The sequence below is a fragment of the Macrotis lagotis genome, chromosome 4, assembly GCF_037893015.1.
Source record: "Macrotis lagotis isolate mMagLag1 chromosome 4, bilby.v1.9.chrom.fasta, whole genome shotgun sequence".
NCBI classification, from domain to species: domain Eukaryota; kingdom Metazoa; phylum Chordata; class Mammalia; order Peramelemorphia; family Peramelidae; genus Macrotis; species Macrotis lagotis.
Genome location: NC_133661.1, coordinates 204,061,985 through 204,082,778, shown reverse-complemented (window position 1 = coordinate 204,082,778; position 20,794 = coordinate 204,061,985). Strand labels below are relative to the sequence as shown.

General features: G+C 35.5%; 1 protein-coding gene across 3 annotated transcripts in view; it reads right to left on the bottom strand.

The window, feature by feature from the left end:
• The window catches only part of TMEM62 (transmembrane protein 62), a 60,534-nt gene that overhangs the window by 3,050 nt on the left and 36,690 nt on the right, over positions 1-20,794 (bottom strand). For all 3 annotated transcript variants that reach the window (XM_074235227.1, XM_074235229.1, XM_074235228.1), the window contains 4 exons: positions 16,814-16,927; positions 15,755-15,839; positions 4,779-4,883; positions 2,129-2,247 (listed from right to left, as the gene is read on the bottom strand). In XM_074235227.1, the coding sequence (XP_074091328.1) occupies positions 2,129-2,247; positions 4,779-4,883; positions 15,755-15,839; positions 16,814-16,927 (423 nt within the window). The remainder of the gene's footprint in view (positions 1-2,128; positions 2,248-4,778; positions 4,884-15,754; positions 15,840-16,813; positions 16,928-20,794) is intronic.

The window sequence follows — 20,794 nt, the reverse complement described above, 5'->3', positions numbered from 1 at the left end:
TTATTGGGTGGTATACGTAAAATTTATATTAAATTAGATAATATATTTTCTTTGCTATCTTCAATATCATAACATCCATAATTTTGGGGCATAACTAGCAAAACTCCACAAAACACTGGATTACAACAATGTAAATAAAATCAATATCAAAAAATGAAACTGAATACTGCAAAATTATAATGACCCAGCATGAAAAAATGAGAAAATATACCTCCCTTCCTTCTTTACAAAAGTGGAGGACTATGGGTATAGAATATGGCAAGTTACTGTTAAATTCAGCTAATAATGCCAATTAGTTTGTAGAATTGATTCTTCTTTTTTTGTTTTTAAATGTAACTATTAGCTGGGCAGAAGGAGAAATATTGAGAAATGAAGATGATAAAAATGAAAGAAATCAATAAATATTTAAACACTTTTAAAAAAATTTTTAAGGGGTTGGCTAGGTGGAACAGTAGATGGAGCACCAGCCCTGGAGTCAGGAGTACCTGAGTTCAAATCTGGCCTAGCTGTGTGGCCTTGGGCAAGCCACTTAACCCTATTTACCTTTTTTTTTTAAAGAACTATGTAAATTATTATGACCACAATTTGACTTGCATATCTAAAATTAAACTCTATGAATAAAACAAAGAGGCCCCTGAAAAGGGCTGGCATGCTATGAGAAGTAAATACCTTAATGACAATCTAAGTTGAAGAGCTCAGAAAAATCCCTTCCTGGGTTGTGGGAAATCAGGGACACTATTACACTGTGGTGGAGCTGTGAACTCATTCAGCCTTTCTGGAGAGAAATTTGGAACTACATCCAAAGGGCAACAAAAATGAGCATACCCTATGATCCAGCAATACCACTAACTAGGTCTCTACCCTGAAGATATGATGAAAAAGGGTAAAAACATCACTTGTACAAAAATATTCATAGCAGCCCTATTTGTGGTGGCAAAGAATTGGAAATCAAGTATATAAATACCCTTCATTTGGGGAATGGCTTAGCAAATTGTGGTGGTATATGTATGTCATGGAACACTATTGTTCTATTAGAAACCAGGAGGGACGGGAATTCAGGGAAGCCTGGAGGGATTTGCATGAACTGATGCTGAGTGAGATGAGCAGAACCAGAAAAACACTGTACACCCTAACAGCAACATGGGGGTGATGATCAACCTTGATGGACACGCTCATTCCATCAGTGCAACAATCAGGGACAATCTAGGGCTGTCTGCAATGGAGAATACCATCTGTATCCAGATAAAGAGCGGAGTTTGAACAAGGTTTAAGGACTATTCCCTTTAATTTAGGAGGAAAAAAAAAACATACCTTATTGTCTGATCTTGTTATCTCTTATATTTTTTGTTTCTTCCCTAAGGATATGATTTCTCTCTCATCACACTCAATTTGAATCAATGTACAACATGGAAACAAAGTAAAGACTGACAGACTGCTTTCCATAGGGGGTGGGGTGGGGGGAGGGAAGTAAGATTGGGGGGAAAATTGTAAAACTCAAAATCTTTAATAAAAGAAAAAAAAGTTTAAAGTTAAAAAAAAAAGAAAATCCCTTCCTCTGGTGAATGACTTGGATTGTTGGTATTTGAGTGGTCAAAAATTAGTACTATTTGGTATTACAAGATTCTGCCAACTCCCCTCAAGAGTAAAATATCAAAATCTACACACACACACACACACACACACACACACACACAGACACACCCTCTATGCTCATATATACTATCTTTTTCAACACACACACACTCTATGCTCATATATAATACCTTTTTCAGCTACCACCAATTTGGGAAAGTCAGGGTGCCTCCTTATTACATAAGCTGGCATATTTTTTCATGGAAATAAATTTCTTTCAATACCATTGTTAATCTAATGTTCTCATTTTTGCATGTATTGTTCTTTTTTCTGGGCAGTGATAAGTTTGGGCTACATTTTGATCAGAAGGAAAAATGTTCTCATGTCTCTCACCATTTATATATATGGCCTGAAATGTCTTAAATATATCAAATTATATACCTTTTAATCCCAGTCCCATTTTAAAGTTATTCCTAAAATTAAAAATTACATCTTTTACTGGAGGAAAATTTTTTCATGGTAGTATGATTCTTGAATTTCAACCCATGACTCTTACCTGAATAATTCCAATTACAAATGTCATGCTGCCCTGAAAGAAATGCCCATCAACAAATACTCCAAAGGAAAAACAACCGCCCACTTTACCATCGATAATTTCACCAACAAACCATGGTCCTAAAAGAGACATTGGACAGGAAGGAAGAAGAATAAATAGACATTCAGTGACTCCTAACGATGCATTTAGGAGAACAATGAAGACAAGAAACGACTCATTCCTGATAATGGAGTTCACTCACTATTAGATCTGAGACTGGCTTATTTGTCTAGTAAGGTTATGAAATATTTTATTTGTGTCTTCTTCCCACATGTTTTTTTTTTAGATTTAATCCCTTTAATATGTTTTAAGTAGCTAAGTTCTTCAGTCTATATAATGAAACCTCTCCTAAGCTTGCTTGGTACCCAAAGATGATATATCTCATATTTTCAATGAGTAGTCTTCAGACTAATCATTTTCCAAGAAAATTATTTTTTTGAGTAATGACCATGGTATGATACTTGTATATCAAATTTATCTCATATCTCATTTATCTAATATGAGGGGGTACTCTATGGGATAGTTGCTGTGAATTTTCCATTTAAGTGAAATTTGCCCCTCTTAAATGCAAAAACCATTTATTTTAACTATTCCTGATTAAATTATTTCTGAAATATATTGAATTCCTAAAAATTAACTTTTTTGATGACTAGTAATTTTTATGAACTTCTATTATTTTCAAGTTTCACTGATGCAGATAAAGCTTATCTTGCTCTTTCATGCAATTCCCTAAGAATGCTGAATTGTTCCAATGAATGGTGATTCTTTTTTGTTTTATATCTTCCCTATAGCTTCAAAAGAGCTAAAGGAAAGTCAGTTCTATATATTTCTTTCCTTTTCTATAGTCTGTCTCCAAAGAGATAAAGGAAATTCAATTTTAATATGATGTCTTTTCTCAATAGGAAAACATTAGCAAGTACCTGGTGGCTAGGGAAAGTAGCTTTTTTCAAAAGCACTGCAACCTCTGCAGACTTTTCTGCAATCACCACCAGAAATATCAATAGTGTAAAAAAAAAAAATTGTCTTTTATTTCCTAGCTTTGACAAATAGAACAATTTCCAGGTGATGTTTCTATCTCTACATTGTTTCTTCCACCTTGTCTTTATATTTTCTTTCCATACCCTAAGCTCTAAATATTCAGTTTGATTCTCAGTATTGGTATGAAAAAAGGACCTGAACAACTTCATCCTCTCCTATTTATTCTTTTCAGAACTTCAGAGTAGAAGAGTTTTATCTCCAGAAAGATTTTCCCAGTTTACTTTATATGGTCATTACAAAGGATAGAGACATGTACCAAACTTTTTTTTAAACCATACCAACTTTCTGTCATCTCAGAATGTTAAACAGAAGAGAAAAAAAGTTGCAAAGGAAAAAAGTTTGCAAAAGTTATAAACGGAACTGAAACTACACAATTGTATCACATAGTTGGAACTTAATAAAAGTGTTGGTGAAATGATTTAATCTATTTCTGAAAGTGGGCTTTTGGTCAGCAAGTAACATTGGCAAACCTTTATGGGACCTGAAGGACTATTTTGTTTCTATCTAGACAGTGGTTTTCTAAAAATCCAGGGAATAGTAATTGCTTCAGTGGCTCCATATACCTACCTGCAGGTTCAAATATAAAGTCCTGTTTGACTTTTAAACCCCTTCAGCATTTGTCTTCTTTCAGTCTTTTCAGTCTTCTCATATTTGACTCCACACCATGTACTCTAGAGTTCACTGACCTACTGGTGATTCCAAAGGCATCTCATGTCTTTGAACTAGGAGAGGTTCCCAGTCCTGGAATGCTCTGCTCCTTCACTTCCACCTCTGGATTCCTTTAAGACTTAAATCAAGTCTCATCTTCTACAAGAGGCCTTACCTTACCTAGTTCCCCACCCCCTCCCCCCAATCCCCAGCTGTTAGTGCCTTTCCTCTGAGATTATCTTTCATCTACTTTATACATAGCATTTCTAGGCTGACTTCCATTAGAATGTAAGCTCCTTGAGGGTAGGGGCATTTCTGCCTTTCTTTTCATCCCCAACATATAGTGCAGTGCTTGGAATAGAGTTAAGAGCTTAATAAATGCCTACTGACTGATTAAATACTGAATTTACTGACCTCTTTCTTACTTGTATAGCTATATTTTTAGGTGGTGCCCACACAGGGAAATATTAAGATTTATTGGTTATTTTGCAATTAAACTATTTTAAATTCTCTCTTTGATATCCTTAAGGTCAAGGTGCCCTAAATGACTATACCCTAAGCATTTTTAGGTAACAGCTAGGTGATGCAATGAACAGAGTACTGGGCCTATAATCAGGAAGTTCTGATTTCAAATCAGCTGTAGACACTAGTTTGGAGACAACGGACAAGTGATTTAAGGTTTTTTGCCTCAATTTCCTCATCTGTAAAATGGGCATCATAATAGCACCTACCTCCTAGATTGTTGTGAGATCAAATGAAATAATATTTGTAAAATACTTAGTATAGTGCCTCTTTGTACATAGTAGGCACTATATAAAAGCTAGCTACTACTATTTCTATTATTAGGAAACAGTTAATCAGACCATTATCTTTATAAACATCTTGAAAGAATTTTCTAAAACCTGTCATTTACTAGGCTACTTACCCAAAGCTGTATAAAAATTCAGGATCAACACAGTATAGTACAAGCTGTCTATTTTGCTCAAGACATAAAAGGAAAATGTGACCAGATTTATACATCCTGGAGTTCCTAAATAGAGTAAATATGAAAAAAATCCATTAACTATGAAGCATAGTTCAATTTCTTTAAAATATCTTCTAGAACAAAGATACTAACTCAAAAAGAAATGGATCACTGCATTCTACAAATTGACTTAGAAAAACACAAATTAACATTATGTTATTTAACATTAATGTTATTTTAACATTATTTACAAAATTTTCTCTTATTAAACATTTCTCAATTACATTTTAATCTTATTTGATCTATGGGGAAAGTCTGATACCTCTAGAAGATAGTGGTCTATAATGACTTCTGCTGTGATTTATGTTTTCATAAGATGATCAAATGGTTTGGGAAATATTTTTTTTTTAGGTTTTTTGCAAGGCAATCGGGGTTAAGTGGCTTGCCCAAGGCCACACAGCTAGGTATCTGAGACCAGATTTGAACCCAGGTACTCCTGACTCCAAGGCCAGTGCCTTATCCACTACACCACCTAACCGCCCTGGAAATATTTCTTAATGCCTCTGATAATGCAACTTCAACCTTTATTTGCCACCCCAAAGAAACACTGTGAATTAACCTTCCATTTTTTGTGTTTTCTGCTTTCAATTATAGTGATTATATCAAGGTTATTATGATTTAGTTGCCCCAGTAGTAAGTGTACCCAGTGAAAGGACAAGGCCCTTACATTTCAGAGGGCCACTAGAAAGTCTAAATGCCCTATGTGATTCTTAGTACTTTTTGGTATTTGATATTTGATATTTTTTCTACCACTGTGACCATTACTACAGGGACATGGAAGGGAAAAGCATTGAACTGAGGGTTATTTTGTATTTTTCTTTACCAAGGCAATAAAGAAAAGCAGCACAGAGGATGCCAAACAGAGGATATATGATCAAAATAAGCCAGTCAAATACTGTGAAGATAACTAAAGGATGCTCCACTATTATCTACAAGATCTACAAGAAGACCCTCACACATTGGACAGAATTCTACAAAGATTTCTGGCAGAAGCAGGAGTCAAAATTTTACTCAATAAAAAAACAGGTTAAGTACTAAATATTTTTGAATGAAAAGATTGTGGTGTAACAATCAGATCTCTGTATAAAAAAAAGATAAGCTGGGTAAGAGTATAAAGCATGGATGACAAGGGGAAAAGAGAGATGGGAAAGTATATCTCCAATTAGGAATTTCTAGCAGTTTCAATGACCTCTGCTTACTTAATACAAAATAAACCTAAATGTAGAGCTATTTGTCCCTATCAAATTTTATCTTAGCTGATTTTGCAAATCATTTTACCTCATTTAGATCTTTTTGGATCTGAACTCTTGTGTAGCATATTCACAGTCCCATCTCCCTAATTTAATGTCAATTTCATGGGTTCCAGTTCAGATAGTATTGGGACCCCCCTAAAGGTATGGTATAGACAGTCCTGGATGATGAGAAACAGGATGATGGGAAGAGCAGTCAGAGTTTTAGACCTAGGATCCAGATCCAAATCCTTAGTCAATCACCTACTAGCCATGTGACTTAACCTTTCTCTTCAGTTTCCTGATCTGTAAAATGAAGCACCTGATTGTGTGACCTCTAAAGTTTCTTCCAGCTCCTGACTGATATTAATATTTCATCTCTTTAATAGCTAAACCTTTTAATTTGCCAAGTATCATTTGGCAGATGAATACATCTCACTGATGTCTTGGAGGGAATGGGAGGTATTGCTGCAACTCAATCTTTTTAAAAAAAAATTATTTTTCCCAGCTACATAAAATCTCATGCTTTTCTAACTTTTCCTAGCATTATGATGTGCAGGATCTCAAATGAAGAAAGTACTGTGTCATTCAGACCAGAGTATATGTTCAGTCCTGGACAACATATCGAAGGAAAAAAAAGACAAATTGAAAAGATAGCAAATGGGATGATGATGGGACTTAGAGAACATAGGGAAAGAATTGGGGATGTTTAACCCTGAGGTTTGAAAGTAAGAAATATAACTTTTCGTGTATGGAAGAGGAATCCAATCTGTTCTGCTTGAAACTAAGAATATGAATTAGGAAAAACAAATGAAAGATATTAAGAGACCCATTTATTGTTTATATAAGGAAAAATTTACAAGCAATTTGATTGTCGAAAAGTGATATGAGCATCACTTTTTTTTTTTTTTGCAAGGCAAATGGGGTTAAGCGGCTTACCCAAGGCCACACAGCTAAGCAATCACTAAGTGTCTGAGACCAGATTCAAACCCAGGTACTCCTGACTCCAAGGCTGGTGCTTTATCCACTACGCCACCTAGCAGCCCCTGAGCATCACTTCTTATCTGGCCTACTTTGGTAACTTGCTAATTGTTCCCCCTTCCTCAAGTCTCTTTCTCCATTCCATTTACAACATGGCTACCAAAGTGACATTCCAAAATAATAATGATAACAACAATAATAGCACCTAACATTTATGTATTATTTGAAAAAATTTTAAAGATTTTCAAAGTGCTTTACAAATATTATTTTATTGTTACAACCCTGAAAGATTGATAGATACTATTATTATTATTCTCATGTTATAGATAAGGATACTAAGGCAAATAAACTAAGTGACTTGCCTAGAGAAACAAAGCTACTGTCTGTGGCTGGATCTGAACTCACATTCCCAGTTCAGGGATCTACTACATCACCTTGCTGAGAAGACAACCATGTTAGTCCCCTGCTCAATAAGCTACAGTGGTTCTCTGTTCTCTCTAGGATCAGATATAAACATCTCTATAGTCAGAGGATATACTTCATCCTCCCTCACTGAAGGTCTTCAAGCTGAGACAGGATGGTCACTTGTTGGGGATGTTGTAAAATGGACTCTTCCTAAGTTATGAGTTGGACTAGAACTAGAAAGGCCCTTCTATCTGTCAGATTCTATGACTCATTTGGGGTTTAGTTCATAGCCACTTATGAAAAAGTCTTATAATGAAAAAAAAAGTCATCTTTCACTGTGACACAATCTACCATGTTGGGACCATAACTTTTTTTCTTGCTGCACTTTCCAATTTTCAACATGGTACATGATATATATGGCTGGTACTATCAGACTCTATAATACACAAAGAAGACTTTAGGACTTTGGAGATACATACTGCCTAGGGTGTGATGGAGACATATTTATCAAAAGTGTCCCAGAGTTTATAATCTCTAAAGAAAAATCATTAGCAAGAAGTCTAATACAAAAGGAAAGTGCACAACTTTCTTTTAAGTTGGAAAAATGATTACATAATTTCTTTTTCACAATTGCATGCATGTACTTAGTAATTCTTTACCTAGTGTCCATAAAGTTTTTAATTTCAATAAAGTGGAAACTAAGATAAATGGACTAAGCGACTTGTCTAGAGCCACAAAACTAGTATGTGGTTGGATTTATATAATTTGTTTCATTTGACATCCAATGACATCTGCCTGCCAAAGGGGTTCATGACACACAAAATAAAGAATCTTTCTTTTGATCAAATGTGCTGACCTGCTTATAAAATTATAAGCATAGGGACAGCTAGATGGTGTAGTAGAAAGAGCACTGACCCTGGAGTCAGGAGGACTTGAGTTCAAATCCAGCTAAGACATTCAATAATTACCTAGCTGTGTGACCTTAGACAAGTCACTTAACCCTTGCAAAATCCCCAATATGTATATACATATATCTATATATATATGTATAAATATGTATAAATATATATAAGCATGTGGAGAATTGACAGATTAGGCTTTTCCTGGATAACTAATTAACTTTGCAAATATAGTAATTCAATTCTATTCAACACCATTTATTATGTACTTATTAAGGTATATTATAGTAAAGTATACTTATTAACTATTCTAGGCTCTGGAGGTAAAAGATTAAAAAAGTCCTTGCCCCCAAGGAACTTACATTCTACTGGAATGAAACAATAAAGATTTGTAGTAGAGAGATAAGTAAATATAAAGTATATAACAAGTAAATATAAAGTAATTCAAGTGTCTATGAGAACAATAAAAACTAAGATAAAGAATGACTTCAACAGGTAATGTTTGAGCTAAGTCTTGAATAGACTTGGGTATACTGAAAGCCAGAGCATAAGGAAGAAGAACACTATAGACACGGTGAATACCCTATTGGAACTGGGATGTTGTTTATAAAAATCTACAAAAAAATCACTTTGACAAAACCATGCTACCAAGATTAGAAGGAAAACAGAAAACTAGGAAACACAACTAGTGTTTCTGATAGAGGTCTTATTTCTAAAATATATAAAGAACTGACTCATATTTATAAGAATATTAAGTCATTCCCCAATTAATAAATGGTCAAAGGAGATGAATAGGTAGTTTTTTAGATGACAAAGTTAAAGCTATGCCTAGTCAGCTGGAAAAAGGCTCCAAATAATTATTGATAAGAGAAATATAAATTAAAATAACACTATTAGACTGGCTAAAATGAAAGAAAAGGGAAAGGATATATGATGGGAGGGGATGTGGGAAAACTGGGACAGTAATATCCTGCAGGTGGAGTTGTGAACTGATCCAACCATTCTGAAGCACAATAGAACTATACTGGGTATACCCTTTGATCCAGCAATGGCACTACTAGATGAATCCCTATACCCTAAAAAAAATCATAACATAGGAAAAAGAACCAATGTGTACAAAAATATTTATAGCAGGCCTTTTTTGTGGCAGCAAGGAATTGGAAATTGAGGGGATGCCCCTAAATAGGGGAATGGCTGAGTAAACTGTGGTATATGAAAGTAATGAAGAAACTTGAAAAGACAATGTTGAGTAAAGTGAGAACAATGTACACGGTAACAGTAACATTGTGTGATGATCAACTATGAGAGACTTAGCTCCTCTCAGTAATAGTGGTCATAGATAATTATTTTTTTTTAGTTTATTTACTATTTTATTTTCCTCCAGGTACATGTAAAATCAATTTTTAACATTCATTTTTAAAACTTTGACTCCCAAATTCTTTCCCTTCCTTCTCTACCTTCCTACCTTATTGAGAAAGGCCATATATATATGTAGACATATAAAATGTTTTCATAACAATCAGGTTGTGAAAGAAAATATAGACCACAAAAATCCTTAAGATAAGAAAAGAAAGAAAAAAAAAGAATGTTTCAATTTGTATTCAAACCCTATTAATTCTTTCTTTGAGAATGGATGGTATTTTTCAACATAAGGACCTTCAGATCACTACTGCTGGGAATAGCTAAATCATTCACACTTGATCATCTTACAATATTGCTGTTACATTGTACACAATACATTTCACTGTACATCCACTCATGCAGGTCCTTCCAGATTTTTCCGAGACCATCCTGCTAATCATTTCCCACAATACAATAGTATTCCATCATAATCAAATACCATGATTTGTTCAGCCATTCCCCAACTGATGGGCCCCCCTCAATTTCCAATTCTTTGCCATCAGAAAAGAACTTTTTTCCCTTTTTGTTTTTTTATCTCATGGGATAAGTCTAGTGGTATTGCATTTAAAACCATACACATGGTTTTATAGCCCTTTGGGCATAGTTCCAAATTGCTCTACAGAATGTTTAAATTAGATCACAATTTTACCAATAATGCATTAAGATCTCTTTTTTTCTCTACAACCCCTCAACATTTGTCATTTCCATTTTCTATCCTACTAGCAAATCTAATAATTTGAGGTAATGCTTCATTATTATTTTAATTTGTATTTTTCCAATCAATAGTGAGCTAAAGTGTTTTTTTGTATGGCTTTGCACAGTTTTGATTACATCTACTGAAAACTGTTGATATCTTTTGATCATTTATTAATTGTGAAATGGCTCTTATTTTTTACACATGTGAAAGTTCTCTAAATCTTTGAGAAATGAGGTCTTTATGAGAGAAATTGATCAAAGACAATTCTTAAAAAAACTAGTGATGGAAAATGCCATCCACATGCAGAAAAAGCATACTAATTTCACTTTTTTGTTTTTTTTCTCATGATTTTCCCCTTTTTTTAAATGATTCTTCTTTCACAAGATGACTAATATAGAAATTGTTGTTGCTGTTGTTGCTGTTTGTCCTCTGTACTCTTAGAAGATCAAGACATCAGGGAGGTGACACAATGACATACATGTGAATTGAATTTGAGTGAGGGGATACTGTATTAAATCACCAGACTCATTTTTCTCCCCCAGAGTTATTTGGGTCTGATGGCAAGATATGGATCAGAATGGTTGAAGATAGCCATAAATTCAAGACAATCAGGGTTAAGTGACTTGCCCAAGGTCACATAACTAGTAAGTATCAAGTATCTGAGGTCACATTTGAACTCAGGTCTTTACTCTAGGGTTGCTGCTCCATCCTCTAAGCCATCTAGCTACTCCAAATTAGATCTCCTGTTGTGTTGGAGAGGAAAGAGGGAAGGGAGGGAGGGAGAAAATTTTACAAAAATTAATGTTGAAAACAAAACTTATCTTATTAAGTAATTTTGCTATCTCTTATACTTTATGTTTCTTCCTTAAGGATATGATTTCTCTTTCATCACATTCAACTTAGATCAATGTATACCATAGAAACAATGTAAAGACTAACAGACTGCCTTCTGTGGAAGGTGGGGGGGAGGGAAGCAAGATTAGAGGAAAAAATTGTAAAATTAAAAATAAATAAAATCTTTCTTTAAAAAAATGAATGTTGGGGGGGCGGAGTCAAGATGGTGACAAGAAGGGATCGAGTCTTAGGCGTTCTCTGATAAAACTTGAAACTAAGGATTCTAACTAAACTTTCCAGAGACAGAACCCACAAAGGGACCAGTGAGGCAGTTCTCCTACTCAAGGTAACCTGGAAAAGAGCAAAAAAGCTCTGCTTCCCGGGTCAGAGGGGCGGCCCGCCAGAGCGAAAGAACTTCAGCCTCCTGGAGGCAGCCCCAAGGCCCTGGGAGCCGCGGCTCACAGCAGCAGGGGAGTCTCCTGAGCTGCACCCGGGGAGCACCGGGCACAAAGTGGGGGAACAGCGGGGGGACTTCTGCCAGAGCAAGCAAGTGGAGCCCAGCCCTCAGGGCACACAGCGAGCAGCTTGGTCTTTCAGCCCAGATCCAGGAAACAGAAGCAGGTGGAGCCAGTAAGCAGGAGCCCCCAGGGTATGAGCCCATTGAGCCTAGGGATTGGAGTGAAGGGAGAGACTGCAGAGCTCTGTCCTCTGCCCCTGGAACAGGACTCTGGGGCTCTGACCACATTCAGATCCTGATCCCAGTCTAGGCCCCCTATAGAACAGCAAGGCCCCCCCACCTCAGCCCCGTGGCAGAGGGGGGGCTCTTATGGTCATTCACAGACCAGAAGGGAGGACAGAGCCTCACACACTGAGACCCTTATGGGAGTATCCCAAAAGCTCAGGAAGCACCCCAAAACCAGGCCCAGGCTGGGAAAATGAGCAAGCAGAGAAACAAGAGGAAGACCATTGAGAAATATTTTGCAAATGAGCCCAAGAAGGATCAAAACACTCAGTCTGAAGATGAGGAAGCACAAACTCCTGCATCTAAAGACTCCAAGAAAAACAGAAATTGGGTTCAGGCTATGACAGAGCTCAAAAAAGACTTTGAAAATCAAATGAGGAAGTTGGAAGAAAAACTGGGAAAAGTGGATGCAGGCAAAACATGAAAATGTAGTCAAGGAAATATAAAAAAAATGCTGAAGAAAACAGCATGCTAAAAACCAGCTTAGGTCAAATGGATAAAACAGTTCAAAAAGTTATTGAGGAGAAGAATGTTTTAAAAAGCAAAATTGGCCAGATGAAAAAAGAAATAAGAAAACTCTCTGAGGAGAACAAATCCTTCAGACAAAGAATAGAATTCAGGGAGATTGATGAATTTACCAGAAATCAGGAATCAATACTTCAAAACCAAAAAAAATGAAAAATTAGAAGAAAATGTAAAATATCTCATTGAAAAAAACAACTGGTATGGAAAACAGATTTAGGAAAGATATTTTAAAAATTATTGGAATACCTGAAAGTCATGATCAGGAAAAGAGCCTTGACATCATTTTCAAAGAATTACTACAGGAAAATTGCCCTGATATTCTAGTAGCAGAGGGCAAAATAGAAATGCAGAGAATCCATCGATCCCCCGGAGAAAGAGATCCCAAAAAACCAACCCCTAGGAATATTATAGCCAACTTCAAGAACTCCCAAGTCAAAGAGAAAATATTACAAGCAGCCAGAAGGACACAGTTCAAATATCGTGGAGCTGCAGTCAGGATCACACAGGACTTAGCAGCAACTACATTGGAAGCTCGTAGGGCTTGGAATATAATATACCGGAAGGCAAAAGAGCTTAGAATGCAGCCAAGAATCAACTACCCAGCAAGGCTGAATGTCCTCTTCCAGGGACAAAGATGGACTTTCAGTGAACTAGGGGAATTTCAAATGTTCCTGTTGGAATGGCCAGAGCTGAATAGAAGGTTTGATCTTCAGATACAGGACTCGGGTGAAGCATAGAGATTGGAGGAGAGGGGGGAAATATGAGGGACTTAATGATCATGAACTGAATGTATTCCTGTATAGAAAAATGACATTGATAATGCTCATATAAACCTTCTCAGTTAATAGAGCAGGTAGAGGGAGCTTTTATAGTTGAAGCACAGGAGAAAGCTGAATTCGAAGATAAAATATGGAGTAAAAATGGAGTCAATAGAAAAAAGGGAAAAGTAATGGGAATATGAAAAAGGAGAGGGGGAATAGGCCAAGATATTTCATATAATAAGATTTTTCTTTATTACAATGAGCTACTGCAATGATATGGAAGAGGGGAAGGCAAGGGGGAATGAAGGAAACTTCGCTCTCATCAGAGGTGGTTAGGAGAGGAAACAGCAAATATACTCAATGGGGTACAGGCATCTGGAGTAAGAAGGAGAAGGAGGGGACAGGGGGAGGGGGGGGATGTGAATGAAGGAGGAGAGGATGGACCATGGGGGGAGAGTGGTTAGATATAACACATTTTCTTTTTTACTTCTTGCAAGGGGCTGGGATTGGATGGCCTGTCCAGGACCATAGGGCCAGGTGGATGCTGGGCCTAAGTGGTGGTATGGGGGCTTGGGGCCTCTTGGCCCCAGAGTCGGGGATCTGTCTGCTATGCCACTCAGCTACCCTACAGCAGAGTCAGAGTGAAAGGAGAGAGAAAACATAGTGGAGAAATACAAAAGGAGGGAGTTGCGATCAGCAATGGCAATGGTGGAAAAATATGAAAGTAACTTTTGCCATGGACTCATCATAAAAAATGTGATCCACCCGCGACAGAGTTGTTGGTGTTGAAACAAAGACTCAAGCACATTTCTTATCATTATTATCATTATTATTATTATTTGGGGGGAGTGCAGGGCAAATGGGACTGGGTGGCCTGCCTGGGGCCACATAGTGGGGTGGCCTGCCTGGAGCCACATAGCGGGGTGATTGTTGGGTGTCTGAGGCCAGATTTGGACCCAGGTGCTCCTGGCTCAAGGGCCGATGCTTTGTCCGCCACCTAGGCACCCCTACTATTATTACTATTTTATTTATTTTGGGCCTTTTTTTCTTTTTTTTGGTTTTTGCAGGGCAGTGGGGTTCAGGTGGCTTGCATGTCACACAGCTGGGTGATTGTTGGGTGTACGGGGTTGGTTGTGGGCTCGGGTGCTCCTGGCTCCAGGGCTGGTGCTCTGTCCACTGTGCCACCTGGCCATACCTACAATTATTACTATTATTTTTTTAATTTTAATTTTTTTTCTCTCCCCTTTACTTTGTCGCTCAAGCAAGTCTATATTTATGGGGGAGGGGGTATTTCGTTTACTCTTAAACAAGAACATTTTATTAATGTAAAAAATTATTTGTACAAAATGAGAATAAATATTAAATAAAAAAAGTTTGACATAGACAGAAAATTCATGAAAAAAGTAAGATGAAAACAGTCTAGAAGGAATAGGATTGTGAAAGGCTTTAATGCTAGAAGTTTTTATTTTTTCTAGAGATAACAGTAAGCCACTAAAACTTCTAAAGTAGAGGAGTTAGATGGTCAGGTTTGTGCTTTAGAAATATCAACTTGGTAGTTGACTAAAGAATAGATAGGAGAGGAGGGACACTGAGAGCAGGGAAACCAATTTTCAGACTATTGTAGTAGTTCAGGGGATAGGTAATAAGGCCTCAGATAATTTGGTGGATGTGAGTAAAGAAACAGGAGTTAAACAGGAATGGAATAAAAGATGTAGAGGAAGAATCAACATGTTTTGGCAATATAGCCAACTAGTCATTCTTCCAAAAATAGTTTATATAAGAATTACAGTAAAAAATTATAGTTAAGTTGAATCTTTTAAATTGGTCTGTGATTCTGTAATCTTCAGATTGTGGATTTATTGCCACAAAGCAAAAAAAAAAAAATTTAGAAAGTTGCTTCATGGCAAGGTGTTTTAGAATAAGATAGCAATTTAAAGGAAGAAACTAAAACTAAGAGCTCATACCAAGATAGAATATATTAAGATTTATTATTTTACAATAGAATTGGCATTCAGTTTTCTCATCTGTAAAATGTTGATGATAACAACACCTACTTCAGAGTTGCTAAAAGGACTATATGAAGGGCAGCTAGGTGGTGCAGTATTCAGGAATATCAGAGTTCAACTCTGACCTCAGTCACTTAATAATTACCTAGCTGTGTGACCTTGGGCAAGTCACTTAACCCCATTGCCTTAACTAAAAAACTTTTTTTAAAAAAAGGGCCACATGAGATAACATATACGAAGTTCTTTGCAACCCCTACCATGCCATGTGTTATTTATTGTTATTATTGGTGGTAGTAGTAGTAGTAGTAGTAGTAGTACTATATTAAACTGGCATTTAAAACAAAGTCTTCTTACCATCAAAATTTTGTAGTTTTGTGAAAGAAGCAGTAAATCTTACCTTTTAGTTTTATTTTTCGGAAGTATCTGAAAGTAATGAGGAAGAGCTGTGGGACCATCACAATCAGAACAAAAATGCCCCGGGCCTATAAAGAAGTGCATATTAACATGGATTACAAAAGTGCTATAAATTCTTCTATAAATTAGAAGAGGTATAGATTTTTAAGATTTCAAATGGGAACAACATCATCTACAATGACCAAAATAGGAAGTAGCATAGTCAGAAAAAAACAAGTTAATTCCAGGCATTCTGCCAACAAAAAAAAAAGTTTCATCAAACTGTTTCACTATTAAAAATCTACAATATCTCTTTATTTTCAATAGAGGTGGGACATTAGGGATAGATGTGGTATAGTCTATGTTGTCAGGCTCTGTAATTTAAATTATTTTTTGTTAGAAAGTTAAGAGTAAGGAGAAAGGTTAAGGGAAAAATCAGTAAAGGATACAAATAAAAGGTAAGACAATTTGCACATTCCATTGATTTTCTATTGCTTTCTGTTCCCAAACTATCACAAAACTCACAAAGTAGTGAAGATTGAATTGAGAGATAATAGATTTTTTGTTTCATTTTATTTTTTAAATGAAGTCCTATGAGGATAAATAACATTTATATTTGAGTTAGAAACTTTTCTTAATACAATATTATGTCAACAAATATATACTTGTAGACTCAATATTAAAAATCCTTTATCAAAGCTACAATCACCTAAAATTCCTAGAATTTATGGCACTGAGAACTAGCAATCATCATTCTTAGCTTCTGTATAGATATAGTCCTACATAGTTTACAAAATACTTTCACATCTATTCATTTGATTGTCACAATTATGTTTATTCCAAGTGTTCCTTGCCCATATGTCTGCTTTTAATTTTAAACATCTTCAGAAAATTTTATTCACATTTTAAGACAAGCTTTTCTCATTAGTTTTCTTCTATGACCTCTTTCAATTCACTTAGTGACTATCTTCTTTAGGAACTTTAAAAGTTGCAAAATTCTACATTAACTATAAACAGATATATACAAAAACACACACAGATACGTATAGCTGAATGTACTTACCACAATATAGTGATCAGTTAGGAGAATGAATGATGACAAGAAGTCGAACTGGACACGAATGTCTCCTTTTATAGAAAATACATGTTTAACAGTATTATTTCTTCCAATTGAATCCTAGGTACAACAAAGAAGATCAGCTGTCACACACATTTAATATATTTTTAAAATGCACCAAAATATATTTATAAGAAATTTTCCATCATAACCAGTAATAGTTCTCATTGAATCTTTTTTTTAGGGTTTTGTTTTTTTTTGCAAGGTAAATGGGGTTAAGTGGCTTGCCCAAGGCCACACATTTAGGTAATTATTAAGTGTCTGAGGCCGGATTTGAACTCAGGTACTCCTGACTCCAGGGCTGATGCTCTATCCACTGTGCCACCAGCCACCCCCTCATTGAATCTTTTAAGTTTCTTCTTTTAACCCTCCACCTCTTTGTAAACACAGTCAAAAACACAGTTCTTATATTGGTGCTACTTAATTTCTTGCTTAAATTTTGTGTTTTGAAATGTGAGAATGTCTTTAAAATTGAGGTATGAAAATAATTTTAGTCTTTTGAATTAGTAAAAGGAAGTTAGTCTAAGAATCTAAAACTTCCTATGTTTTCAGGAACCTTGCAAAGTAATTCAATTAATGTTAAAAGAATGAAAGGTTAGTAAGTGGTAAAATTCAATTTTGAATCCTGAATTCAAGTTTGACTATATATCAAAGGCAGAGATTCTTCCACTGTTGTATAAAAGGTCTGATAAAAACCTAGTACATGATTACATATATCCTTGAGGATACAGCTAATTAGACAATAGTATCTTTTTGCCTCGATTTTTTCTTTGTTTTGAAAAACATGTATTACATAACATTTTTTAATTTAAATTTTGTGTTCCCAATTCTCTCTCTTCCTCTTTCATTTGCCTCATTCCTTCACCTACTGAGAAGGCAATTTATATAATATCAATTTTACATGTGAAATTATGAAAAACGTTATTACCACATTAGCATATCACACAAAAAAAGTAAGAAATATAAAGTAAGAAAACTAGACTTCAATTTGCATTCCATTTTTCATCATGATTCCTTTGGAATTGTTTTGAATCAATGAATTGATTATAGCGATTGTCTTTCATAGATGATCACAATGACAATGCTCTTGCTCTATACAATGACCTGGTTTTGCTCACCTCATTTTGCATCAGTTTATATAGGTCTTGCCAAGTTTTTCTGAAACTATTCCATCCAACATTTCTTTTTTATTTGTTGTTTTATTTTATTTTTTCCAATTACATGAAAAGATAGCTTTCCACATTCATACTTCAGTAAGATTTTTAGAGCCACATTTTTCTTCTACCAGCCTCTCCTCCTCCCCTCCCCATGGCAGCAAACAATCTGATATAGGTTGTACATGTATATTCATGTTTAACATATTTCAATATTAGACATGATGTGAATTAGAACTAAGGTGGGGGGAACTATGTGACAGAAAGGAAAAAACATAAAAGAAGTTATGCTTTGCACTGCATTCAGACTAATTTTTTTTTTGGATGTGAATAGAATTTTCCATGATAGATCTCTCAGGATTGTCCTTAATCACTGAACTACTAAAAGGAGTTACAGCTATCATATTGATCATCTCACAATGCTGCTGTTAACATGTACAATGTTCTCCTTGTTTTGCTCATTTTATTCAGTATTAGTTCTTTTTTTTTTAAGTTGTGTTTTTTTTTTTTTTTTGCAAGGCAAATGGAGTTAAGTGGCTTGCCCAAGGCCACACAGCTAGGTAATTATTAAGTGTCTGAGGCCGGATTTGAACTCGGGTACTCCTGACTCCAGGGCTGATGCTCTATCCACTGTGCCACCTAGCTGAACCCTCAGTGTTAGTTCTCACAAGTCTTTCCAGGCTTTTCTAAATTCTGGCCCCTCATGATTTTCTTATAGACTTATAGTACTCCATAACATTCACATACCATAACTTCCCCTCAACATTTATTATAGACCAATAATATACCATCACAATCATATGCCACAATTTGTCCAGTTATTCCCTAATCAATGGATGTCCTTTTAATTTCCAATTCTTATACCACCACAGAAAGAGCTGCATATATATTTTTGAATATATAAGTCCTCTTCCTTTTCCTTTGATTTCTTTAAAGATACACATCTTGAAAGGGTACAGTTTTTGTCCATAGTTCCAAATTGTTCTCCAGAAGGATCTGACTAGTTTGCAACTCCAACAACAGTTCATTAGTGTACCTATTTTCCCTCATTCCTTTTAGAAATTATTTCTGATAAGTGTGAGGTGGTACCTTAGAGTTGTTTTAATCAGGATTTTTCTTATCAGAAGTGATTTAGAGCATTTTTTTCAACAGAGCTTTTATTTCTTCTACTGAAAACTACCTGTTTATATTCCTTGACAATTGGGAATAGCTCTTATTTTTATAAATTTGACTCAATTCCTTATAAATCTGAGAAAAGAACCTTTATCAGATCAACTTGTAAACATTTTTTATATTATTTCATCATCTCTGGTACCTTTTAGCAAAATTTAATTTCTTTATCTCTTTTAATTAAGACAATTTTTGCTTTTGCTTTGTCTGAGATCATTATTGTATAGTTATTATTCAGTATGTCAGTCATATCCAACTCTTTGTGACTCCATTTGGTATTTTCTTGGCAGAGATACTGGAGTGATTTGCCATTTCTTTCTCCAGAGCACTTTACTGATGAAAAAACTAAGGCAAACAGTTTTAAGCAATTTGCCCATGACACTTGTGTCAGATTTGTATCCAGAAAGATGAGTCTTCCTGACTCTAGTCTCATGACTGCTACCTTTGCCTTTTACTTTCGCTAAAAGATAACAGAGTCTACTCCAGTCCTTATTTTAAATTTCTATGTATTTCTGTTCATTGGATTCTGGTTTCTAATTTATTTGGTTGTCCATTTCTGTTTTATGGACAAACTCATCCCATTCACAGTTATGATTATACTGTGTATTTCCCTCCACTCTATTCTCTTGTCTGTCTCTCTCTCTCTCTCTCTCTCTCTCTCTCTCTATCCTGTACCTCCTCAAAAATCTGCATTTTCCACCACCACCATCTCCTTTTCTTCCTTTACATCATGATCTCTTCTGTGAGAAATTTTTTCTCCATTCTACCTCTTCCCCTTCTCCCAGTGCATCTCTCTTGCACATGCCTTCATTAAAAAAAAAAATCATTTCAACATAACTTATTTACTCCCTTGCCCTCTGTCTAAGTAGATTCCTTCTAAATATCTAATGATAAAGTTCTTAGGAATTACATGTATCATCTTCCTTTGTAAAAATCTAAACAGTTTAACTTTATTGAGTCCCTAAAGAATATTTTCATGTTTACCTATTTATGCTTCTTTTTGAATCTTCTACTAGAAGATTCAAATTTTCTATTTAGTTTGGTCTTTCTATCAAGAATTCTTGCAAGTCCTTTATTTGATTCCCCCCCCCAAAGGATTTTGGGTTTTTTGTTTGTTTTTGGTTTTTTTGGTTTTTGCAAGGCAATGGGGTTAAGTGACTTACCCAAGGTCACACAGTTAGGTAATTATTAAGTGTCTGAATCCAGATTTGAACTCAGGTCCTCCTGACTCCAGGGCCTGTGCTAAATCCACGATAGTACCTAGCCACCCCTCCCCCCAAAGGGATTTTAATAATTTTTGCTGGATAGGTTATTCTCAGCTGAAATTCAGAACGTCACATTCCCTGCCTTCAACTCCTTTAACATGGAAACTATAAAATCTTGTATGATTTTGACTGAGGCTTTCCAATATTTGAATTGTTTCTTTCCAGTTGCTTGTAATATTTTTTCCTTGACAATGAAATTCTGAAATTTTTACTATAATATTCCTGGGAGTTTTCATTTTGGCAGCTCTTGCAGGAGATGATATGTGGATTCTATTTTTATTTTGCCATCTGTATGTAAAATATCAGGACAGTTTTCCTTTATGATTTCTTGAAATATG